Raw genomic sequence first — 25,375 nt, 5'->3', positions numbered from 1 at the left:
CTGGCCCCAGCTCAAAGCAGCTGGGAGCAGGAATTACAGGGAAAGCCCAGTTTTGACCTAGCAGCCTGGGCTGGAGGGAGAACACTCAGTTGCTCTGTGGGGATGGCACACAGGCAGTCCAGCCATGGCTAAGAGTAGCGAGGAGACGAAGCATGGCCAGTTGTCTGTGGAAATGGTGCATACGCAGTGTGGTTAACACTAGGAGCTGTGAAGGGATGGAGCATGCTCAGTGAGGATGGAAGCTTTGGAGACTTCTAGCTGCTAAAATCTAAGATGTCTCTACTGAGCAGATACAAATGGAGATTTTTCAGAAGTCTGTAAATTGGCCAAATCTGAGCAGGTCTTCATAGGGATGGCAAAAAGGCACAACCCTGAAATAAAGGCCCCTCCCTGCCCTATGTCAAGTCCTTGTCCGAAAGCATGGGATTGCTGGAGATTCTGAAAGAAAAGGTCACCAGGGTTTGGTTTTTTTAAGTTGCAAAGCATTTTCCCCTAACCTTGTTCTCAGAAACCATGGAATAGTTTGGCTGAAATTAAAACTATAAATACGTAATTCAGTTTCAGACAGACAAGCAGCATGGAAAATTTCAGCCCAAATAGTTAAAGTTTGGCAAAGTAATTAGCAACCAAATACATGGTCTTAAAATTGGAAGTGTTGGGCAACCTTTATTAATAGACACTGCTACCAGCCCCTATAATATTAAAGGCAAAGGAATTGCCAGAGTGGGGTCCATCTAGTTCAGTGTCCTCTATGACAGTGTCTAGCATCAGTTGCTTCAGAGAAAGATGAAAGACGCTCCAGTAGACGCACATCCTAACCCACAGGGAAATTGTCTTCCTAAGCCTTGACAGTTAGTAGCTGACTTATGGCAATGAAACCAAGCCCAACCCTTCTTAAGGTAAGCCCATCAGTATGATCCTGGTCAAAACAAAGAGCTGGAAATACCATTACTGTATCTTACACTTATGTAGCAACTTTCATCCCAGGACCTTGGTATGTATTCAGAAGTTTCCATGTTGCAATAGAAGAGAGGCTAAGATGCAGTGTTTTCCCATTAACACATAGCAGCTTACCTTCATTATCAGTGCAATGACTTGTTATACAGAGACAATCACTCCACAGTACCATGCATTACTCCAAATAGGAAACATCCCAATTTATAATTAAAATTTTATTGCCAATAAAATAGTTTTCAAATATTCATCGTACAGTCACATACATGCTACTTTACAGACAAAAACGCCAATGACAAGCAGAACAACATTTTAGAAAAATCTGATGAGTTTCCCCACATGGGTTTTACACCAAGTTTGTGCTTCTCAGGCAATGAAGATTGAGCTTTATTCAATTAGGGTCTAACCCGAAGTCCTTGGACAGACTCCTAGTGACTGTATGGGGCTTTGGATAAGGCCCTTATAAAATATTAAAAACCGGCTAGTGTCTATGCTGACTACGTATTAACATGACGTAATCCACTACTTATGGATAACTGACACATCGTTTCCCTATTGCAGTGTGTGTGTGAGGAACAGCCGTCCCCCTGTATACAGTACACCGATAGAAGTGTTGCAGCCAAAGTGCCAACCACCTCTGCTGAGCCTCCTGCCTCCTCACAGCTCAGGCTTCTGCAATCCATGCTCAGGGCAGCAACAATACATTCATCTGTCCAAGGGAGACAGGGGCACTCCAAGCACTGGTTAAGAGCGAGTCTCTTCAGGTTCCATGCCTCTGAAACCCAGAGATACACCAGGCTCAGGATTTTTCCTGTATGAAGTTATGTTAATTAACGACTACACCTATTCAAGCAGCAACAAATTTCAAGTATATGTGGACGTGTGTAAGTACTGCCCCCCACAAAACCACATGACAGATTCTTCTCACCATCACTGAAGATTAAAATACATGCCCTGATGTCTAGGAACTACCCGTTTTACTAGTTAACACTTCATGTTAGGGTGATGAATACCAATTGCCCAGGAAATCCAGCAGCAGGGGACCTGAGGAAGCGGGTGGTTCTGGCAGTGTGTCCTCCAAAATTCTTCCACTTGGGAGTGGTGGTAAGGGTTTGGCCCCTCAAGCCCTGCAAATCTTAGGGGAGCAGCAGGAGGCTACCAGCCCTATAGGAGACCTGTACCAACTCCAAAGCCCCATCTCCCTTCCAGTCCCAGTGAAGTCATGCTGCCTGGGACTCCCCTAAGGACTGAAATGGAGTTCCACCACCCCACCTCCAACAGCAAGTGCCTAAAGTACCTCAGCCTTTAGGGCCAATGAAGAGCTCCCATAGATTGCAATGGGCTGTGGCTCAGATCCTTAAGTGTGCCCGTCATCTCCACAATACGCCCGAGTTCTGCTGGAATAGGGGGCCAAAAGCTTAGCCATACTCCAGCAGAATCAAGTCTGCCACACTGCATTCCAAAGCCAACATCAGCTCTTACCAGCAGCTTGGCTAGGCAATGCCATTGTCTTCACTTACATACATTAATTTTCAAACATTTCAATAGTTAAAAATTCACCAGAGACCATTACCAAAGAAATACATTATAAATCAGAACCATAAAAGAAGAGGTCCATCTGGAGTGGCCATTTCTAACATTGACCTCAGCAAACAAGCAAAAATGACACAGACATGTTCCACAAAGGTGTACTTTTCTCATAGAATTTGTAGTTGCGTTGTGAACAAAGCCCCTTAATGAATCCCAGAATTCTCACCAAGATGATCTACTTCAACATCAAGTCTTCTACAAACACTGCAAGATCAATGGCGAATTCTTTAGCTGCCATGCTCTGTATTTTCATAAATTGGGATTTTGGGTACCCAACTTAAGATCACCTTTTAAAAGGGTCTGATTATCAGAAAGAGTGAGCAAAATCAGTCGCCTGTAAGTCCCCTTAGGCTGGGTACCCATAGACTGAAGTACTCAAAATCCTTTTGAGGGTTCAGGCCCAGAAGCCTTAATATTGCAGTCTGTGAAGTGAATCAAGGTAGTGAAAGGTGGCTCCCAAAGCCCAGCTTGTTTCGACATTGTCAATTTTTCGGGCAAGCTAGAAAGAAAAAAGGAGAGGAGTAAAACTATTGTTGTGTGTGTACATCACTAGCAAGTTGAGAGGCATCTCAACACAGCACTGAGAAGTATTACCTGAAACACCTGGCTTTTTGGAAAGCCCAGTTCTTGCAGTAGCAAACTGATATAGGTGAGGTCCATGCAAAGGAAAGGATTGTCTCCCGGCTTCACCTCCATGGTCTTACACACTAAGAAGAATGAAGAGAGAGAATTGACTCTTCAATTTATAAACAACTATTCAAATCCCTAAGATAGGTTAGTTTATTCTCCCTGTGCATGGGTGGAACAGAAACAGAAGGAGGAAAAACAGGCCAAGATTTGCAAAAACAGCTGCCTAAAGAGAATCCACATTTAGGAACCTACGGAAATAGCTTATTTTCAAAAGCGCCACAGTCCCAAGGTTGAAATTGACAGGTGCTCAGCACTGGTGAAATTCAGGCCACTTATTTCGGCACGGAAATATGGACTCAGGAGCCTAATTTTAGGCTCCCCAGTCTTAACACCCCTTTCATCAACGGACATTATGTCTACACTATGGAATCTGTGTCCGCATAGCTCTGTAGTGTAGACACGAACTATACCAACAGACAGAATGATGCTGTTTCTAGGACCACCGCCCTCAAAACGAAGTTAGCTTGGCTATATCTACACGACAAGTGCTACGGCAGCACCGCTGCAGACACTTGCTACAGCGATGAATGGGGTCTTCTGCCGCTGTAGTTAACCTATCCCCTTGAGAAGCAGAGAATTCCTCTACTGACCTAATGATGTCCACACTGGGGCGTAGGTCGGCTGAACTACTTCTCTCAAGGGGTGTGAATTTTTCACTCATGAGCAACATAGCTAGATGGTCCTATATTCTAGGTGTAGACCAGGCCTATGTCAACAGAAGCCCTCTTCCATCAACATAACCTCCAGCATAGAGGCAGCTGTGTCGGCATAGCGACATCGGTCAGGGTGTGTTTTTTTCACACCCCTGCCTGATGTAGCTATGCGGATAGAACTTTTCTTTGTAAACCAGGCCTAAGGTAGATATAGAAAAGAGTACGCATCTCAAAATCTGTTTGCACCTTGTTACGCAGCCATCCTCTCTCAAAAGCATTCTCCTCCCTTCCCCAAAACATATTCAAAGTCTAGTAAAGCGATCAAAGAGGCAGTGACCCCTCTGCGAAAACCTTTACTTCCTAAAAGTGTACTTGACTGTACTGGCAGAATGATCCTGAAGGTGACGAGGCTCTGCATGGGTGCCAGGATGCGACTGCAGGATCTGGAGGTTAATAGGATGTAGTCAAGAGACAAAAGGCTTGATTCTCCACTACATTAAAGTGGTTCTGCTCTCGTTTACACATCCCAAGTAACCAAATCGTAATGAAATGTCTTGGAATAGTGCACATTTAACAGACGTTTTTAGCAGAGAATATGTACAAACTGCTCAGATGCATAAACATTTCTATTTATTTGATATGGATGTGTTTAAGCGAGCAGAGAGAATTAACTATTGTACTGCAATAATCTGCAACCCAGAAAAGCAACAGTTTATATCCACAGACAAATTCTTACCTATGGTGACTTGTAGGCATTAAACATTTTATAATCAACCAGTCAGTCAGTCAGTTTGTGATATTAGTCAATATTATTTGGGTATATAAACAAACTTGTGACATACCTCTGCAAGCTAAGAAAAACTGGCTTGTGTCTTGGGGTTTTTAAATTTTTTTTTGCTTCTTTACAGATATTTAAAGAGGGCCTGCAAGTTTTTTGTAGAATCAAACAACTTTTTTCTGCTTGTTTAGAACCTTAAAATACCAGGAATTTCAAGCCTGATCATCGCTGGTTTTTGCTGGAGAATTCATGAAAGTGTTGAGATGTAAACTGTGAACAATCTCAGCCCTTGCTTGACAGGGCAAGAATGCTGAATCTTTCACAAAGGCAACTTCTCTCTCGAGTGTTTTTAAACCATTTGAGTTAAATGTGCATTACCAAAACCAGAGGCATGTAAAGAGTCAGAATAAAAATCACTTCCTTTCACAAGTAATCAGATTTTACTTGAATGGTATTTCTGATGTCAAAACAATAACATGTCATGCACAGAGTCTCCGGGGGAGGAGGGGGAAAAAAGGAGGGGGGAAAAAGCCAAGTTTCTAATAAACAAATACATTTACCGATTTTTAAAAAACTTTCAGATCGTCTTTACACAACAAAAAAGTCCCCACCCCCAAAAAAGTAAAAATCTATTTTCTCCTCTTTCCAGATCACCTTTAAACACAAGTATAAACTTTAAGAAAAAATAAACTGGATAAGAATAGATTAAGAGGACACTCCACTTATTTTACACTTACGATTTCAAGGTAATTGCTAAATGACATTTATTATTCTTATTGCAAGAGAGCTCAGACATCTATATTGTGAGATTTTTTTTTTGCCGTCTTTGTAAAAAATAAGGACTTATTAGAAAAATTGTGGCCAAAACTTTCAGAAGTAACTAGTACTTTTGGGTACCCAAGTTGAGACACTTTAGAAGGGGTCTGATTTTCGACAGTGGGTGCCCAACGCTTTCTGACAATAAGGCCTCTTTAAGATCCTTCAGATTCACCCCCGAAAAGAGACAGCCCCCAAATCATGAGTCACTTTTAAAAATCTTGGCCAGTGTTTTCTGCTTTACTTTACTTACCATACTTGGCTGCAATTTCGAAGTCACTGACTGTCAGGCTACCTCCTTTTCCCTTATCTAGAAGGGGGGAAATAGGGCATGTTTTACAGTGTGCATGTGAAGTCAGTTGTAAATGCTGAGCGCTAAACTCTTCTGGAAATTGGACCACCGAGGGCTGGATCCTGCACTCACTGAAGTAAGTGGGAGTTTTGCTACCAACTTCACTGGTGCAGGATCAGGCCTTTATTTAGATGCCTTAATATGGACCGAGAAGCGGAACTTCAGCCAGTCTGTCCTTTTTTTAAAAAATTGTTTTTTAGCCTTAACAGGACACTGTCTACTTTTGAAATTTAGTCATTAAAAATAAAAGGTTGAAAACTGTTTCAGGTCAGACCTCCAAGTCCCTCTGCCTTTTTTCCAAAATAATTTTATAGTACCCGATCTTCCAAAAAAGATTATAAAAAGATTATATAACTGTACATTATATAACCAAGGACATAATGCCTTGATAGCTTTGTGAAGTAACTGGATTTTTTTTTTTTTTTAAGGGCCACAAACTCTCCCATTAGCTACCTTTGCATTACAAAGAAAATCAGAAACAAATGTACCTATTAGACCAACCTCTGCTGCACAGTCATAATAATAGGAGAAAGCATAAAAATCCAAATCCTTTACGGCTTCTGTTTTATGCACCTTCTTGTAGAGCAGTTTTGCAACTTTGTTAGCACAGGATTCATACAGATGCTCTCCTAAAAGAAACAGAGACACCCAGCAAATCGTATGCTGGTGATTAACCACCACCACCACCGTTTAATTTCTTCAGGGTCCGCAAGGCCTCTGGTCCCCTTAGGTCAGCAATGCTCTAATTTACTAGAGACTATCCATGGAAATAAAGGACCAGATCCTCTTTCTGATAAAGCCAATGGCAAAACTTACTGACTTCAGTGGGAACCAGATGGGTCCAAAGTACGGACGAGATCATCAGTGGACAAAGCAGCCCATAGTAAGACTATTGCAGGGCTGCTGACTTAGAGAGGTACAATCTCTTTCCTGTGCTCTCTGGTGCTCCCAGGAGAGTGTTAACTGTGCTGGGCTGGCAGCATATTGTGATGAAGTGGGACTGTTCTTAATGTTTCCTCTGAATATTGTAGGGGTGCCTCAGTTTCCCCTATGTATTTCTTAAGTCTCTAGGTGGTTGGATGAGGGGGTGTAATTGTTGCAGAGCAAGGGCCAGTATACCTAAATGGCAGACACTCTGTCTCCTGGCAACTGATGGCCTGGGTCCTTCCCCCCTGCAAGGTGACAGCTAAAGGGTTGAAGAACAAAGGAATCAGGTGACCTCCTGGCCTGGGAAAGGTACTAAGCCCAGAGGAAGAGGGGGTGGAGAATGAGTCATTTGGGGGCTGGCTGGGGACGTGGAGTGAAGTGCAGATGTGGTTGTCTGGCTCACTGCCCCCCAAAATGGACCCAGCTGAGGGGTCCTGTTCTCTGTACCTACAAGCTCTGCTTTAGACCGTGTTCCCGTCATCTAATAAACCCGTTTTACTGGCTAGCTAAGAGTCACATCTGACTGTGAAGTTGGGGTGCAGGACCCTCTGGCTTCCCCAGGACCCCGCCTGGGCAGACTCGCTGTGGGAAGTGCACAGAGTGGCAGAGGATGCTGAATGCTCCGAGGTCAGACTCAGGAAGGTGCAAGTCGTGTGAGCTTTTTGCCTGCAGACAGGCTGCTCACACAGAGGAGACTTCACCAGAGTCCTGACTGGCTTCGTAGGGAGCAGTTCCAGAGCATCGCCTAGGGACTCCGTGACACACATGCTCTCCAATGCACTGGTATAACCACACGGCTGGCAGTGCTGGGAGGGGTGGGATCAGGTCTCTGCTCACTCCCCTGTCCCATTCACTTGCATAAGTTGGGTACTTGCAGGTTGGCACTGCAGACCCTGCTTCCCCCCATGTGCAGGGAATGGTGGAATGGCACACCAGTGCAGGGAAATACAGGGGTTCCCACACCCTCTTTACTCCCTCATGCCAGCACACTGGATGGTCCCCAGTTTGGTCCCATCTAGGTTACAATACATCATTCAGAAAGGATTTGTAGGTGTGGTATGACTAGGAGAATAAGGATTAGTAATAGGGCTGTCAAGTGATTAATCATGATTTTTTAATCATGCAATTAATCGCACTATTAAACAATAATAGAATACCATTTAAATATTTTTGGATGTTTTCTACATTTTCAAATATACTGATTTCAATTACAACACAGAATACGAAGCGTACAGTGCTCACTTTATATTTTTATTACAAATATTTGTACTGTAAAAACCAAAATAGTGTTTTCAATTCACCTCATACAAGTACTGTAGTACAATCTCTATCATGAAAGCTGAACTTACAAATGTAGAATTATGTACCAAAAAACTGCATTCAAAAACAAAACAATGTAAAACTTTAGAGCCTACAAGTCCACTCAGTCCTACTTCTTGTTCAGCCAGTCACTCAAACAAGTGTGTTTACATTTGCAGGAGATAATGCTGCCTGCTTCTTGTTCACCATGTCACCTGAAAGTGAGAACAGGTGTTCACATGGCATTGTTGTAGACGGCATTGCAAGATATTTACATATCAGATGCACTAAAGATTCATGTCCCTTTATGCTTCAACCACCATGCTGATGAGTGGATAACAATCCAAAGCAGTGTGGACCGATGCATGTTCATTTTCATCATCTGAGTCAGATGCCACCAGCAGAAGGTTGATTTTCTTTTGGTGGTTCGGGTTCAATAGTTTCTGCATCAGTGTTGCTCTTTTAAGACCTCTGAAATCATGCTCCACACCTCATCCCTCTCAGATTTTGGAAGGCACTTCAGATTCTTAAACCTTGGGTTTAGTGGTGTAGCTATCTTTAGAAATCTCACATTGGTACCTTCTTTGCTTTTTGTGAAATCTGCAGTGAAAGTGTTCTTAAAATGAACAACATGTGCTGGGTCATCTAAGACCGCTATAACATGAAATATATGGCAAAATGCAGGTAAAACAGAGCAAGAGACATACAGTTCTCCCCCAAGGAGTTCAGTCACAAATTTAATTAACGCATTATTTGTTTAACGAGCATCATCAGCATGGAAGCATGTCCTCTAGAATGGTGGCCGAAGCATGAAGTGGCATACGGATGTTTAGCATATCTGGCCTGTAAATACCTTGCGATGCCGGCTATGAAAGTGCCATGCGAATACCTGTTCTCATCTTTCAGGTGATACAGTAAATAAGAAGCGGGCAGCATTATCTTCTGTAAATGTAAATAAACTTGCTTCTCTTAGCAATTGGCTGAAGTAGGACCGAGTGGACTCGTAGGCTTGAAAGTTTTACATTGTTTTGTTTTTGAGTGCAGTTTTGTAACAAAAAACCCCACTACATTTGTAAGTTCAACTTTCATGATAAAGAGATTGCACGACAGTACTTGTATGAGGTGAACTGAAAAATACTATTTCTTTTAGCATTTTTACAGTGCAAATATTTATAATCAAAAATATAAAGTGAGCGCTGTACACTTTGTATTCTGTGTTGTAATAGAAATCAATATATTTGAAAATGCAGAAAACATCCAAAAACTTTTAATAAATGTCAGTGGTATTCTATTGTTTAGCAGTTCGATTAAAACTGCTTCGGTTAATTTTTTTAATTGCAATTAATTGTTTTGAGTTAAACGTGAGAGTTAACTGCGATTCATCTACAGCCCTAGTCCGTGATAAGGGAAAGGTAGGACTGAGTGGCATGTGAATAATTTGAGAAATACTCTCGAGTTCAAATTGAAAATAGGGCCTGGGAGCAGGCAAAGAGGCTGTTTCAACTGAGAAGAGCACTGTGGATGAAGAACAAGGTTTGGGAATATATGACTGAACGTCACAGTGAGAGACACAAAACAGGATCTGGGTTTTTTCAGATCCCCTGTACAAAACCGACACCTGCAAAGCAGGAGGTTTGTGGGAAGGGAACAACAGTTTCTGCAATGAAAACTCATTCGCTATTGCAAAACAGGCTTCCTTTCCATTTGAAAACCCAGCAAAATAGGTAGATATGCTATGAGCACAAATGGCTTGGAAAACTCGGACAGCCAGACCTCTAGCTGGTGTGAATCAGCCTAGCTCCACAGGTTTCAATAGTGGCAGGCTGGTCTGCAACAGCTAGAATCTGGCCCCAAGTGTCTGGACCTGGTTATGCTAGACTTTTTTCTTAGAGTTTCCCGCTGTTGCAGCTCCTCCAGTGGCAGACATGATGGAAGGGCTAGTGTAGACAGGGCTCCAGAGGTTCTTACTGTAAACCATCATGTTATGTAGACATGCTCTGACCTGGGTTTGACAGGATGGGTTTTAAAATGCCATTGACTAATCTTCATTACAGCTCCCCCTATTACACACTGGAGCAGATGGGGTGTGGATGAAGGGAGAAAAATCTCTTGGGCAGGAATAGCCCGAGGTCAAAGCAAAGTTACAGTAACAAAACAACTGAATATCTCAAACAGACTGAGATCCAGAAAGTGCATGCTGTTTGTTCTGATTTTAACATGCAAATCTAGAACATAATAGAAATAAGTTACTATACCTGCCTTCTGCCCTTTAATTCTGTACACTATTTCAGCATGTTCCCACTCACACTGGAAGCCGGGTGATAAACAGGGACTAATTAGCTCCTCTCCTTCCTTTACTGTAATAGAAAGAAATAGATCAAGCAGCATTAAGACACATGCTGAGGAGTCAACTGCCAATCCCTCCTCTCCTGGCCACAGTCCTACTCAGCATCCTCCCACCTTCCCAGCAATTTCTAACTCACTCATGGCCTGAACATCCCCCCTATCCCCATATGGACTGGTAATGGCCCATGCCTTCCTTTGACAGCACCATCCTCTGCCCACACCCATCTCGCTGGTAGATGTGCCCAGAGACATGCAGTGGTCCCATCTATGGCACGGGCAGGCTGAGAACGGAGAGAGTAGCAAGTGAATGAACTTCCACTTCCCCTTATAACAGGCTATGCTCCTATGGCCCAGAGAATGCATTTTGCACCCACGGGGGAAGGATGAAGTTACTGGGAGTGCGCAAGGACCTGATGTTGGGACCCTCTGGCCCAAAGGATCATTTGGCCTATAAAAATTATCCTACAAGTCACTGAAATGCAAGAGCTCTGTGCCGGATTACTTACAGGCTTGTCCCTCAATGCCGCCTAAAATCGCAAGCCTTGCTGACATTAACCCGAGTCCCAGGTAACTGTGGAGGAGAAAAGCCGCTGTGAAAGAGTACACTTCTACTGGCATCACGCTGGGGCAAGTGAGTCATGTCTATTTGCAGGACGGTTCCAGCAAACCGTCTCAACGCAGCAGCGAATAGCCTGGTTCGAGTGAAGGTCGAGCTGTCACTTCCATTAACAACATCTCTCCCACAGTCTGACAAACGAGCAAAATCATTTCCTCAAGTGGAAGACAGTGGATGGACTGTCAGAGTGAAATCCTGCTTGTTCAGACTGCAACTAAATCAGGGCGGGTGTCTTTTTTGGGAGGGTGTAGAAAACCAGACTGCGGTGCAGCCAAGGAGGAGCAGCCCTCCAGGATCTCCCCTAATGTTCTTCCTCCCATCTCCCAACAGCTCCGCATTATCTCAGCTCTTCTTCCAGCCCAGAACAACGTCCCGCCGAGACATGAAACACTCTCTCCGCCCATGGGAACAAGCTCTCCCAACCCCTTTCAGCCCAGCGGCCGGGGCCAAGTCACAACCCCCTCTCTGTTGTGGTGCTGTTAGAGCGTGTGTCTGACAGGCTGCGCAGCTGTCATGATACCCTCGGAATCAGACTGATCACAATGGTAACGAGCTAAAGTACTCAATTTCCATCAGCTTTGCACCGGCTAGAGCGTGTTAGGATTTCAGCTAAGGGTTATAGTTATGGTTACATATACGCAGAAAATAAGCAAACCTAAACTGCAACACAGCAAAGCACAATAAGGAAAAAATTAAGGTGGAGTCTATTTGGCTGTAGCTATATGAGAATATGTGGTATGATTCCTCTGACTGGATCTTCTTCCTGTTGTCACAGTGTGTCCGCCACTCTAATAAACTTGTGTGACTATTAGGAGCAGTAATTTTCCAGAAGTCAATCTCTCTGGCTTTTGTATCAGAGGTAAACACTTGTGAGATCCCCAGTTCTGCAGAGCACATAAACGCTTAAAGTTAAGCACATGCGTAAATCACATTCATCCAATAATTGGCTTTCATCTTTACCAGACGCTCTTTTCCCCCCACAGCTAACCTGTACGAATACAGTTTGTATGTGTTGTTAAACATCTGAAATGAAGTGATATGGCCAGCTGGTGATGTCTGGAGAGTTATCTATAAGGAGAAACAAAGAAGTCATTGTAAGATTTTTTTGGAACTTCCAGAAACAGCAAGGAGTAACAATACAGTATTTGAGCATACAAACAGGTTACCATCCGCACAGAAGTCCTATTTGCAACATGGCTGGCTGTGGAAATAAGTTATTTACAGACTAGTCTCAGACTAGCCCTGGATCTATTAGAGATGACCAGAACATAGGAACAGGAGTTAAAACAATGACCTGACACTACAGAGTCACATCAGCTCAAACATTTATATTGACACCAAACCAATGCAAATAAGGATTTTAAACAAAACAAAATACACTTCTTTCCATGACTTCCATCAATGCACCTCATTCCTAACCTGCAATGGCCCCTTATTCCAGTTCTGAACCCCTTTGGATGAAAGATCAATCCTGCCCCACTGCATGGTACTTTATGGACACAAATGGAAACTACAGAAAGATTGTGATTTTCCTAACCAGAAAGTAGCTCACGTAAGACTTGTCTTCTCTTGACCGCAAATCATTGACACCACCATCATTGTACCATGGCAACTAGGAGGAAGTGACTCCAGATTTGTTAAGAGACAAGTAGGAGGCACGCCTTCATGTAACACAAACAGCCTCAATTCTTTTGCAAGAATAGCAGAATGCCTGCTCATTAAAACCAGTGTTTCCCTGCAGTACGTGTTCAGTTTACCTCAGTGATTGGAAGAAATGTCATTTGTGTTGATCCACCTCCTAAATCCAGCATTCCTACACTTCTTTTTCTTGAAGCATTTAAGCTACCTGAAATGAATCATGTGACATAATGAAAGCCATTGTGTGTCAGTAATAACTCAAAGCCATAAAGCAATAAAAACAAACATGGCTACGAAAAAGGGAAAAAAATCCATCCTCCCATAGACAATAAGAGATGAACAGCATACACAGTTACAACTAGTTTTCATATAGCGGAAAGCAAGTCTGTAATTAACTACCTGGGTTTTTGGCCAACTATAAAAACAAATGAAAGGCAGACTAGTTGGATGGAGTGACAAACTGCACAGAGATAACCTTTCACAGTATGGAAATAATCATTGTATTTTTTCCCTTAGATCCTTAAATCAAGAAAGAAAAAGAAAAAAAAACCCCACAAAAACCCAAACTACTACTATTCGGCCTTGAGCCCACCAAGACTTAAACACATGCTTAACTTTTAGGTATGTGAGTAATCCCTTGAACTTTAAGTCTGTAAAATGGGAGCCATAAATACTGTTCTTCAAAGAGAAACTTAGGCCTAGTCTACACTGCCATCTCTTGGGGAGGTAGATTAACTACATCAACAGACAAGCCCCCTTCTGTTCATGTCGGAAATGTCCATGCTACAGTAGCATAGACGCAGCACTGCGGAGGTGCTGCCGTGGCCTTTGTGGTGTAGACACAGCCGTTACCACTGTTTTAAGCCATTTTATTTTCTCTCTGTTTAGAAAAATTATATCCCGTGTCTAAATTTTAATTTCACAACACTGAAGCAAATAGTCTAGATGCACGGGAGCACACTTGCTTCTTTAATTTCCATTCTCTCTCGTGTACCCACAGTACACATGTGCACACACTGTGTAAGTGTCCAGCCTGCCTGATAACGGCAGCACCCGCAGTATAAATACTAGGAATTAGGGCTGTCAATTAATTGCAGTTAATTCAAGCAATTAATGCAACACAAACTAACTAGATCAAAAAAGTCGTGATTAACTGCAGCTTTAATTGCGCTGTTAAACAATAGAATACCAATTTAAATTTATTATAAATATTTTTGGATGTTTTTCTACATTTTCAAATACATTGATTTCAATTACAACTAGGGTGACCAGACGTCCTGATTTTAACCCATTTGTCCCACGTCCCGACTGCACATCGGTCGGGACACCCTTTGTCCCAGTATTGGGGATGGACCGCTCACCATTGCCGGCGAGGCGGCGCTTCCTGGGGCAGCTCCCAGTGGCATCCATTATATATAAGCTCAAGGGAGGGACACTGAAGACAGGAAAACTGCACAAACTGCAGGGTATCAGGTACAGCTACACATGCACATACCTGTTAAAAAGTTGATCGTGATCCAGGCTGAAATTCCTGATAAGAGAACATTCCAGAGAGACATGCCATTAGACAACGTCATCTGCTCATGTCCAACAATGTCAAACAGCGAGTTAAACCATAATCATTTTTCTTGATTTAGATTTTGTCACTGGAGATTTAGGTTTTGTTTCTTTTTTTTTTTTTTTTAAATACAGCTGTCTTTTTCAACAGTTCAGCTACAGATTTTAGATTAAATGATCAGCAAATTGGGTCTGTCACCCTACACCAGACTAAATGCAAAAGGACCATCAATCACATGCCCCCCTTTAGCAAGTAGTTCTCTAATGCAACCCTCAAAAGAATTAGAAACGAAGGGCCAAATCCTCAGCTGGTGTAAATTAGCATAGTTCTATTAATCTCAATGGAGCTATGCAGATTTGCAGCACCTGAGAATCAGACCCACAGACTTTAGAAATAACACTTCCATAAAAATCGAGAATCATAAACATAAAGTTAGGGACCTTAAACATGGAGAACATGCTTCTGCAGCCAACATTTATATTATTACTAATTATCTGTAATGCCTAGGAGCCCCAGACCAGGACCCCCTGGTGCCAGGTGCTGTACAAACATAGAACAAAAAGACATTCCCTGTCCCAAAGCGCTTATATAACATCCAAGCCAACTGGCAGAGTCCCTCTGCGTGAAGTGGCTGGCAACCACTTTACTTTACAGATTAAACACATCCGTGGATAAACAGCAAAGGCTTTGTTCTAAAGCTTTCATTTTTTAGCTAAAAGATCAACAAATAAGCGATCCTTCATGCTGTAGAGCAACTCCTGTCTGGTGTCTGGGCTGTACTGACTGAATTTTGTTACACTTAAGACATTTTAAAGTTATTCCCTTTTTAAATACTAAGAATTTGGGTTTTCTTCATTTTCCTATTTTTCTCCCCCAAGAACTTTGGAGAACTGAACATTTTGTCCTTTTCCCACTTCACAAACCTTGTCTTTTCCTATTAATAGAAGAAATGAATAGGCCTCATTAACAACTTAAAATACTTAATCAATGTTAAAATATCAGCACACCACCAGGAATAAGCCCAGTGCATGTGTTAGTTAACTGTTGTCACAGAGCAAAAAAAGGAGCTATTTTAAAGTTTACTATCTGAGCACCATGAACAGCATTTGATATGTAGAATTTGGTAGATTTTCCTTGAAAATTTATAAAGTTAGATCAAATTTTGGACCCAACTTCAGCATTCTTTTTATTTTAACCTATCTAATTTCAGTTTGCATTCTCTTACATAACAGGGTTTCAGCTTTAATTCACATTTACAGACTATTAAGAATAATATTAAAAAAAATCTTAGTACATTTACAGTTAAGAATTGGATTACATAACAACTTGAACTAATACTGTCTACTGTAAGGCAATTCAAAGCCAAGATTTTCAAGAGTGGGAGCCTAACTTCAGGCTTCCAAGTCTATATTTTGGTACTAAAAACATGGCTTGATTTTCAGAAGTGCTGAGCACATAGCAGCTCCCATTGATTCAACTGAACCTGCTGGGTGCTCAAGCACTTAAAATCAAGCCACTTATTTAGGAGTCAAATGTTAAACCTCAAAAGTTTTTTGGTCGGCACAAATTAAAAACAAACATTGGCCTCACTCCAGCAATGAGATCTGCTAGCAGAGATCCACATGCACGTGGATTTCCACTGACATCAGTGGTGACTCAGCTCGGACGCAAAAGTCTGGACTAGAGGATCCAGCTGTAGGATTGGGGCAATTTTGTCAACCCTTTTATACAAGTGTTCATGTGTAAGACTATAAAAAACATGCCTCAGAAATTCAGCCTACCTTCATCAGTTCCATTCATTATGGAGACACAGTCATCCCTTACAAAGAAAGGAGATGCCTGGAAAATTTCTTTTACCTAAATGTAAAGGAAAAGATAAAATCAGTGGAAGTTTTTGCTAGACAGGGATAGGTGTGTGGTATAACATTTTACTGCCTCAGAGTCAAATCCTGAGCGCTGCTGAGCACCTTCACTGAAGTCAGGAGGAGTCTCGTGCGCTGAGCAGCTCTTGGAATCCAGCTTGTAATAACCACTGCTCAGCTTTCTAACGACGTTATCAATCTAGTCAATGGCTTTGTACTGCGATGCAGAGACAGGGTTAGTAGAGGCCGCATGGCAACGCTCCACAGCCAGTGGATTCCACCCCAAGACAATACCTCGTTTTGTTCAACAGTAACCAATCTGGACAAATAAGGACAAATGTTGATGGGGTCTTGAAGGGAATCTGGTTTAGCCTGTTTTAGCCAGAAGGATGACGACTGCAACGTGGAGCCCACAGGGTGTGTAAAGACGAAGGCAGGAGAAAGACATGTTAAAGAACACCCTGGCGAAAAACATTACTAATGGGCACAGTAATGCCTCATGACTACACTGGAAGTTAAAGCCAAAGTCCCACATTCTCTAGTCTAGATTCTGCAGCAAGACCCCTCAGCTTCCAGTACAAGTCAAACTGGAAATTCTGCAGCAGCTTTGACTAAATTCAGTACGGAAATGAGGGATAAAGTCAGTTTCCTGTGTTATATACTTTGATATTAAGTTCAATTTCACATTGCCCTGGAATTGTCACTTTCCAGTGTGCTGCAGACTTTTGTATTGCTAACACTCAACTTCTAGGGTGCAGCTGTCAGGGAGAAGCTAGAGGCTGACAGATAGGATGGGACAGTTGGGGCTCTGGGCACCAGAAAAGCATGAGAAGCAGTTTGGGATTCTAGCATCCAGTGGGCGAGACATCTAGCACAGATGAGGGCATGCTGGGTCAGAGGTAAACTGACATTTTTGGATAGGGGAGGAGCTTGATATCGGAATTCACCACTCTTGTAACTAACCAGATATGCCCCAGTATCCAACACTGTAACCCACAATGATTGCTAAACACATTGGCTGGATGTTTCTGCTAAAATTATCAGTACTAGAATAGTTGTCATTAGGCTTCAGAGTCCACACATTGAGCTGACTGAGACAATTCACATTTCTCTCAGAGCCACTGTTTCATGCTGCTTGTAAATTCTGGAAAATATGGCACCGGTGCACATTTGATAGGTATTCCCACAACCATAAGGGCTAGAAACCCAATTTTAAAAATGAAAGCTTATTTGAGCAGAACTATTCGGCCTCATCATATTTATTGCGTGGCTAATTCAGTGGCCAGTGAACTTTCAAAAATACAGGACCCTGATTAAAACCAGGAAGAACTGACATCTAAAGTACTAAACCAACCATTGACAATAGCTAAAAATGCCTCAAATTTACATGAGACATATTTATAATGAGTTTTAACTCAAACACATTTAGGATGCCCAAAAATATTCATTTAAATCAAAGTCCATACATAGACTAATTACTCTATAGCTGGAGTTAGTTGTGGATGGACTTTTCTGTAGCTCTCATTAATCTGTTGTTTTTGAATAATGCACTATTTCATTTTAATTCTGATAACACCTACAATCTTGATTCCAACAGTATCAACAATACTGAGAAAAATATTACTTGCCAAGAATATTTTTGACAAGTTCTTTAAAATACCTACACAGTATTAACTCATATTAAAGATTTTTTTATTTTTAAATATGGTTACAAACAGTTTTTAGATACAAAAGGCTGAACACTAGAGGCTAGTCATTCAAACCTAGTATCATGAAGTCTTCACCCTTTTGTAATGGACTGACGTCTTGTATTAGGACTTACATGCAGTGTATTATGTGATCAAACAACTGAGCACTGCTATACTGTCTAAATGGTAAAAATGGAATATTTAAATTACACTGAAAGCAGCATATGAAAAAAGTGTATGTATTCTATAGTGGACCAAATTCTGCTCTGAAGTGTAAAGAAAAAATAATTACCTTATCCAGCAACTTCTGAGCTTTATCTCCTGGCAACAGCCGTAAACCAGCTGTTGCTTTAAGGACCAAAGGAGTAAACTTCCACAACTCCATAGGAACCTCATCCTTAGCAACTTCTAGAAGTTCTTGTATCCCCTGAGCACTCTAAGAGGAGAGAGGAAAAAGCAATACAGACATTTTGTTAGATCTCAGGAGTAGAGCGGTTATATTACTTATGTATCCAGCACTGCTGCAACCACTACTGGAAAGTTGTGTCCAGTTCTGGTGTCCACAATTCAAACAGGATGCTGATAAATTGGAGAGGGTTCAGAGAAGAGCATGAGAATGAACAAAGAACATGCCTTATAGTGATAGATTCAAGGAGCTCAATGTAACAAAGAGAAGTTTAAGGGGTGACTTGATCACAGTCTCTAAGTATGTATATAGAGAACATATCTAATAATTGGCTCTTCAATCTAGCAGAGAAAGGTATAATCAATTAAATGGCTGGAAATTGAAGCTAGACAAATTCAGACTGGAAATAAATTTTTTATCAGTGAGAGTAATCAATCAGTGGAACAATCTACCAAGGGTTGTGGTGGATTCTCTATCACTGGCAATTTTAAAATCAAGACTGGATGTTTTTCTAAAAGATGTGTTTTAGGAATTACTTTGGGGCAGTTCTCTGACCTGCGCTACAGGTCACACTAGATGATCACAATGGTCCCTTCTGGCCTTGGACTCTGTGGATAGAAGACTATGCAGAGACAGGAAAAGACCACAACATTCAAAGAAGAATCCCTATCCAGGAGATAACATAAGCATGTGCTTTTATGCAGTCCTGAATTGAGGCTTAACTGACTGTTTAGCTGATGGAATTTGGAAATTTATCAATCATGAAAGTGATGAAACATGGTACATTACTTGTTCCATCCTTTTCCAGGAAGACAATAATATTGTTTCTATCAACGTAGTCATGTTAATCAGTTAGTAGAAATATTTATGCTTTTAGCACATGGGTTGGACACTCCAAGATGCTGGGAAATTCTTGGAGACGCCAAGTGCCCCAAATTCCCATTGAAGTCAATCAGAAAGACTCTGGTACAAAGAGGAGTCTACTGTACTATAGCAATATTCAACACTGCTTCATTTGCAAAGCACATAAAGAGTGAGTTTCTATCAGACATCTTTTTACAATTAGAAAAAAGCATAGTTACCTTATCAACATCATCAGCATAAGCAGAGAGTCCTGGCTTCAGTGCTTTAAATGTTTCATGGGTTAATTTGGGAGTCTCTGTGCAAAAGCAATAATTTTTAAGAGTAAGAAAGCATAAATCTTGATATAAAATAAAAGATCATTTTGCAAGTTAAACCTTTATATGCTAATTTTGCATAATTAAGGCTAATGGGAATAGTCTTAAGCCTAATCTAAAGGGGAAAATCAAAGGCAGCCTTACTATTAAAATGCACCTGTTATTAGGGGGGGGTCAACCCTTGTCAAAATGGTTTTTAGGAGTCACAATTAATTGATAAGAAAAGGAGTACTTGTGGCACCTTAGAGACTAACCAATTTATTTGAGCATCCCTCAAATGCTCAAATAAATTGGTTAGTCTCTAAGGTGCCACAAGTACTCCTTTTCTTTTTGCGAATACAGACTAACACAGCTGTTACTCTGAAACCTGTAATAAATTGATAGACAGGTGCTGGTTTCTGCTCATATCCTGAACAGTAAGAATCCAAGTTTCTCAGAATTTATTTCATGTCCTCACTTTTTCTATTACCAAGGCTAATCTACCTTCAAAACAGTCCAACTCACAAGGGTGGAACTTTTCAAAGTGCTCAGTATTGGCCTAACTCTGCTCCAATTTACATCAATGGAAGCAGAGTTAGGCTAATGCTGAGCATGTTTGAAAATCACACCCATAATGTTTAAATATGGTTACAGCCAAGTTTCTGTCCTCAAGGACACTGCCAAAAGTTATCTACAATGCAATTAAAAGGTTTATTTTCTTGCTGTAAAAGAATAAGAATCATCTGTTTAATGATGAACTGATATGTGGAAACCAAGGTAAAATTACACAGTTCAGATGTGTGAACTGGGTGTGAACTGTGTGAGGAATAGGGCAGCCCTTACTCACATGAGCAGTTCTACTGATGTCACTGGAATTGCTCGCGTGAGTAAATGCTCACCTAGATAAGGACAATCTGTCCCTAAATCATATATTCGGGAGACCATACACTTAGCACTCATACAACATCTTCCACTCAAGGATCTTATAGAACTTCACAAACCAACTGACAAAGTCTCACAAGAGCCCGGAGAGATATGGGATTAGTGTGATTGTACAGACTGGCAAAGACGTTAAGTGGATATTTCTAGTGAAACTCAGCAAGACAGCAGAAGAACTAGATCAAAACCTAGGTCATCTAAGTACAGGTCCCACACTCTATCCATGATGCCTCCCTTACAAGTATCTATCAATGTTCATTTTGAAAGCACTGCTTTATTGTACATGCACCACAGAAACACTTAGAACAAAACTAGGATTCAAGCTTGTTGAGTTTTATTCATTAATTATGAAAACATTTGGGGGTGGGGGGGAGAAAAAATTCTCCATGTCTTCACTAACAGACTGAAGAACAAAATCCTTTGTTAATACTTAGGCCCGGATCCTCAAAGGTATTTAAGCACCTGACTCCCACTGAAATCAATGGCAGTTGGCTACTTAAATACCTCTGAGGATCTGGGCCTCCATCGTGTCGGGAAGTAACTTTGGCATTTAGTGACCAAAGTGCTTCACTTTCCGTCCTTAGCATTCTCTTCATTTAGTCTTTTTGACTGGATTCACTGTGCAGTACATTTAAATCACTGACGCTTGTTACTACAAGGCAGAACTAGTGTGTGGCAACTAGTGTCTTGTTTCTCTAAAATGCTTTAGGCCCAGTTTCAGCACAGTATGTAAACACGTTTAATTTTAAGCATGTGCTTAAGTCCCACTGAAATCAGTATGATTTCAGCATGTGCTTATGTACTGTGCTGAACTGGAGCACCAGAGGACGCTATTGTTTCCAGGAAGTTCAGACAAAGGAATGTCCAGTGGCTAAGTCACAGGTCTGGGACACAGGAGATCAGCCCTGCCACAGATTCCCTGTGTGACCTTGGTCAAGCCACTTATGCTCTCTCGTTCTCAGAGCAGTGTACTGAGGACTGAGGCGCTACTGTTTATGAGGACCTCAGATATTACAGTAATGGGAGCTATACAAGTACAGCTGATCAGTCACATTCGTCTAACAGCGATAATCACCAAGTCAGGGGCTGAGATGAACAAATTGGTTTTAAAATAGGATGGTCTCCAAGAAACTTTAATTAAGATTTAACTAATTTCTTAAGGGTGCCTGGAGAGAAATTAAAAAAAGCGTTAATTTAAAGAGCTTGTCATACCTTTTGATTTCTGTGTAAATTTAAAAATATGTATTCTAGTTCCAGTGCTTCCGGCGTCAAACATAATTCCATAGAACACTGCATGATCAGTCGTCAAAGTCGGATGGTCTAGTTCGTCTCTCCTATTTTCAGTAGCACCTTCTGTTATAGCCGAGATTGGTTTGGAGTCCACATGCCATTTTATATAAACCACATAAATAGCTACACATGCAAAAATCCCCAAACCATAGAACAGTTTTGGTATCTTCATGGCTTCCATTTATCAAATGTCGCTTCTTCTCTTTCACTCCAAGAGTGTGGATTCCATGTCACTCTACAATCAAAGAAAAAGAAAAACATATTTTAACTCTTTATACATTACTATGACACACATAATCAGAAGTGAAAATAAGTCGGCATGGTCCAGTACGGTGTACCGGTAAGAGCAGGACACAGTCGACTGTATTGGCAGGGCTGCTGATTGCGAGGGTGGGGGGGGGGGGGGCGCAGAAAAAGGGACAGCTTCCCCGGGGCCTGGCAATTTAAAAGGGCCCAGGGCTCCCGGCTGCTGCTGCCACTACCATGGGGCTCCAGCGGTGATTTAAAGGGCCCAGGCTGCCGCGACCGCTATTGCACCAGCGGCTGGAGCCCCATGCCCTTTAAAACACCGCCGGAGCCCCAGGCAGCACAGGCTGGGCAGTGCTGAAGGGCTGGCTGGGGGAGTCTGGCCCCAGCCCTGCCTCTTCTGCCCAAGGGTCCCGCCCCCTTCTGGGGCCCAGAGCCGCTGTCCCCTGCCCCCCTTGCTCAGGACCCTGGCCGCCCTGTGTACTGGTAAGTCCCTTAAGTTAGTTTCACCCCTGCACATAATACATTCTTACAAGCAGACATAAAAGCAGAATCAAAATAAGATAACAGGGTCACTCCCACGCATACACGTGCCATCTGTTTTAGCTTAGCAGTTGTTCAGAAAGATTGCACAAATGCAAACTGATGGAGCGGAGAGAACAGTACCTGTTTTAGTAGGAAGAGGGCCTGAAATATACAGCCTTGTATTAGAGGCCTGAAGCCTGGGCTAAAGCAATTTGTTTGTATCAGTGTATAACGATGCATCTCAGAGGGAGTGTCTTTGGCCAGCTTAGGGAGCAGTGGAAAGTCCCATCACTGACTGAGCTGCGTCCATTGTCACAGGCATCCATGTCTTAGTATCCTCATAGAGTCTGCCAAGTGCTATTACTCTGCTTCATCAATAATAAACCCAGCCGGGCGCCTTCACACCTTCATGGATTTTGTGGACGCTGGGCGGTTCGCTCGAGGTCTGCCGTGCCAGCTGTCTGAGCAGAGCTGGGGCAGCACACAGGGAGAACACACACGCAGCCGAACATCTGAGGACATTGGTGACCCCGACCACTCATCTAGTGGGTAAGTGAGCTGTCCTTTGTAGGAATCGCAATCTAACATGACAGAAAACCACGAGCTGAGGAACTCTCTTAACCCCTCCCTGCAAATCCCCAGAGCGTAACAAGGTATGGACCTGCTGAGTTGCTAGCAAAAGAGGTCCATATGAATTTAAAAAGTATAGTGGGGAAGAAACATGGAATGAAATCTGTAAGGCTAGGGCAGAAACCGTAGCCTTGAAAGGGGGGTGGGGGAAGAGCAACCTAGGAAGGTGGGGAGACCTGAGCCAAGAGAGATTAACTCCATCAAAGTATCTTAAAGTACAGAGGGCAGCAGCAAGTTTAGCCAACTGAGAGAGGATATAAAGGAAAACTGAACTGGTATGTAAAATATTTCAGAAAGAAGGTTCTACTTTCAGGTCTGAGCGTGGTTCTGTGGGTCAAAGCAGCGGGAACCCGCCCTGGGGTTTTATCCTGGCTCTGGGAGAAGCCTGGGGGTAGTTACCCGCTCTTGTAAAACCTGAGTTTGTTCCCCCAGTGTATGTTGCTTCTGTGCACCTGCCAAATGGACGGCGGGAGTGCCCTTTTCTGCTGCCCTTAATTCTTTTCGGGCAGCTCCATGGGTTAAGGTACTTTGGGTGTTCACCAGGGCCAGAGTATTTTCCGCTGCATGCGCCCGACCAAGTGGGCAGTAGCTCAGGAAAGCTCATGCGCTAACACACGGGTTGGTCTCCGAGGGCCACGAGGCCTCCTGCGCGCCGGGAAAGCGATCAACCGCGGGCCGTCGCGCTCAGAGGCGCGCACCACCCGCCGCCGTTCAGCGAGCTGTAGGAGCCGAGAGCGACCAAGCCCACGGCGCTCGGGCTTCGCGCTGGGCCGCCGCCGGGACCGAACACCGGACAGAGAGCCCCGCCGCCCCGGCCCCGCCCGCCCCGCAGCCCCGGCCCCGGCCCCAGCCCGCCGGGACCGAACACCGGACAGAGAGCCCCGCCGCCCCGGCCCCGGCCCCGCCGCCCGCCCCGCCGCCGGGACCGAACACCGGACAGAGAGCCCCGCCCGCCCCGGCCCCGGCCCCGCCGCCCGCCCCGCCGCCGGGACCGAACACCGGACAGAGAGCCCCGCCCGCCCCGGCCCCGGCCCCGCCGCCCGCCCCGCCGCCGGGACCGAACACCGGACAGAGAGCCCCGCCGCCCCGGCCCCGCCCGCCCCGCCGCCCCGGCCCCGGCCCCAGCCCGCCGGGACCGAACACCGGACAGAGAGCCCCGCCGCCCCGGCCCCGGCCCCGCCGCCCGCCCCGCCGCCGGGACCGAACACCGGACAGAGAGCCCCGCCGCCCCGGCCCCGCCCGCCCCGCCGCCCCGGCCCCGGCCCCAGCCCGCCGGGACCGAACACCGGACAGAGAGCCCCGCCGCCCCGGCCCCGGCCCCGCCGCCCGCCCCGCCGCCGGGACCGAACACCGGACAGAGAGCCCCGCCGCCCCGGCCCCGCCGCCCGCCCGCCGGGACCGAACACCGGACAGAGAGCCCCGCCGCCCGCCCGCCGGGACCGCGGCCTCCGCACGGGCCGGGCCGGGCTCACCGGGGGCCGGCGCACGGAGGGAACGCCTGGTCCACCGGCCCCGTCCCGCCGAGGGGCCCGCGCAGCCCCGGCCCCGGCCGCCTCCCGGCCGCGGCGAGGAAGGGCCGAGGCGCCCCGGGACAGGCCAGGACACGCGCCGGCCCCCCCGCCCCCGAGCCCCGCCGGCCCCCCGGGGCACCTACCCCCGCTGCCCACGGGCCGCCGGCCCCGCCCCGCGGCCCCCCCCGCGCGGGAATCCCCGGACAGCGGCAGGCTCGGCGGCCAAGAGCCCGTGCGCAGGCGCGGCCCGAGCCAGCCCCGCCCCCCCCCGCTCCCGGCCTCCGCCCCCCCGCCTCGGCCCCCCCAACCTCCCCCAGCCCCCCTCCGACCCCCAACCCCTTCCAGCCCCCCCCACACTCCCCACTGCCTCAGCCCCCCCTGACCCCCAACCCCTTCCAGCCTCCCGCCCACACGCTCCCCACTGCCTCAGCCCCCCTCTGACCCCCAACCCCTTCCAGCTTCCCCCCCACACACTCCCCACTGCCTCAGCCCCCCTCTGACCCCCAACCGCTTCCAGCCTCCCGCCCAGACGCTCCCCACTGTCTCAGCCCCCCTCTGACCCCTAACCCCTTCCAGCCTCCCCCCACACGCTCCCCACTGCCTCAGCCCCCCTCCGACCCCCAACCCCTTCCAGCCTCCCGCCCAGACGCTCCCCACTGTCTCAGCCCCCCCTGACCCCCAACCCCTTCCAGCCTCCCGCCCACACGCTCCCCACTGCCTCAGCCCCCCTCTGACCCCCAACCCCTTCCAGCCTCCCGCCCACACGCTCCCCACTGCCTCAGCCCCCCTCTGACCCCCAACCCCTTCCAGCCTCCCGCCCAGACGCTCCCCACTGTCTCAGCCCCCCCTGACCCCCAACCCCTTCCAGCCTCCCGCCCAGACGCTCCCCACTGCCTCAGCCCCC

The 25,375-nt window shown here is 45.0% G+C and overlaps 1 protein-coding gene across 5 annotated transcripts; it reads right to left on the bottom strand.

The window, feature by feature from the left end:
- Nucleotides 1-1,153: 1,153 nt before the first annotated feature.
- ENTPD6 (ectonucleoside triphosphate diphosphohydrolase 6) lies at nt 1,154-24,708 on the bottom strand. 5 transcript variants are annotated; one of them, XM_084623326.1, is made up of 14 exons: nt 24,615-24,708; nt 21,482-21,794; nt 19,256-19,332; nt 18,060-18,203; nt 15,999-16,074; nt 14,155-14,190; nt 12,779-12,867; nt 12,010-12,089; nt 10,912-10,976; nt 10,315-10,416; nt 6,322-6,462; nt 5,735-5,791; nt 3,139-3,251; nt 1,154-3,043 (listed from the first exon to the last, which is right to left on the bottom strand). In XM_084623326.1, the coding sequence occupies exons 2-14, from the start codon at nt 21,738-21,740 to the stop codon at nt 2,954-2,956; spliced, it is 1,329 nt and encodes a 442-aa protein (XP_084479452.1). In that variant the 5' UTR covers nt 21,741-21,794; nt 24,615-24,708; the 3' UTR covers nt 1,154-2,953. The 5 variants fall into 5 exon arrangements, with proteins under 5 accessions (XP_084479452.1, XP_084479453.1, XP_084479455.1 ...); XM_084623327.1 differs by lacking the exon at nt 24,615-24,708 and adding an exon at nt 24,433-24,571; XM_084623329.1 differs by lacking the exon at nt 24,615-24,708 and adding an exon at nt 23,413-23,740.
- Nucleotides 24,709-25,375: the final 667 nt, after the last annotated feature.

Source organism: Lepidochelys olivacea (assembly GCF_965140295.1).
Source record: "Lepidochelys olivacea isolate rLepOli2 genome assembly, chromosome: 3".
Classification (NCBI taxonomy): Eukaryota; Metazoa; Chordata; order Testudines; family Cheloniidae; genus Lepidochelys; species Lepidochelys olivacea.
This window is presented reverse-complemented; position numbering and strand designations above follow the sequence as displayed.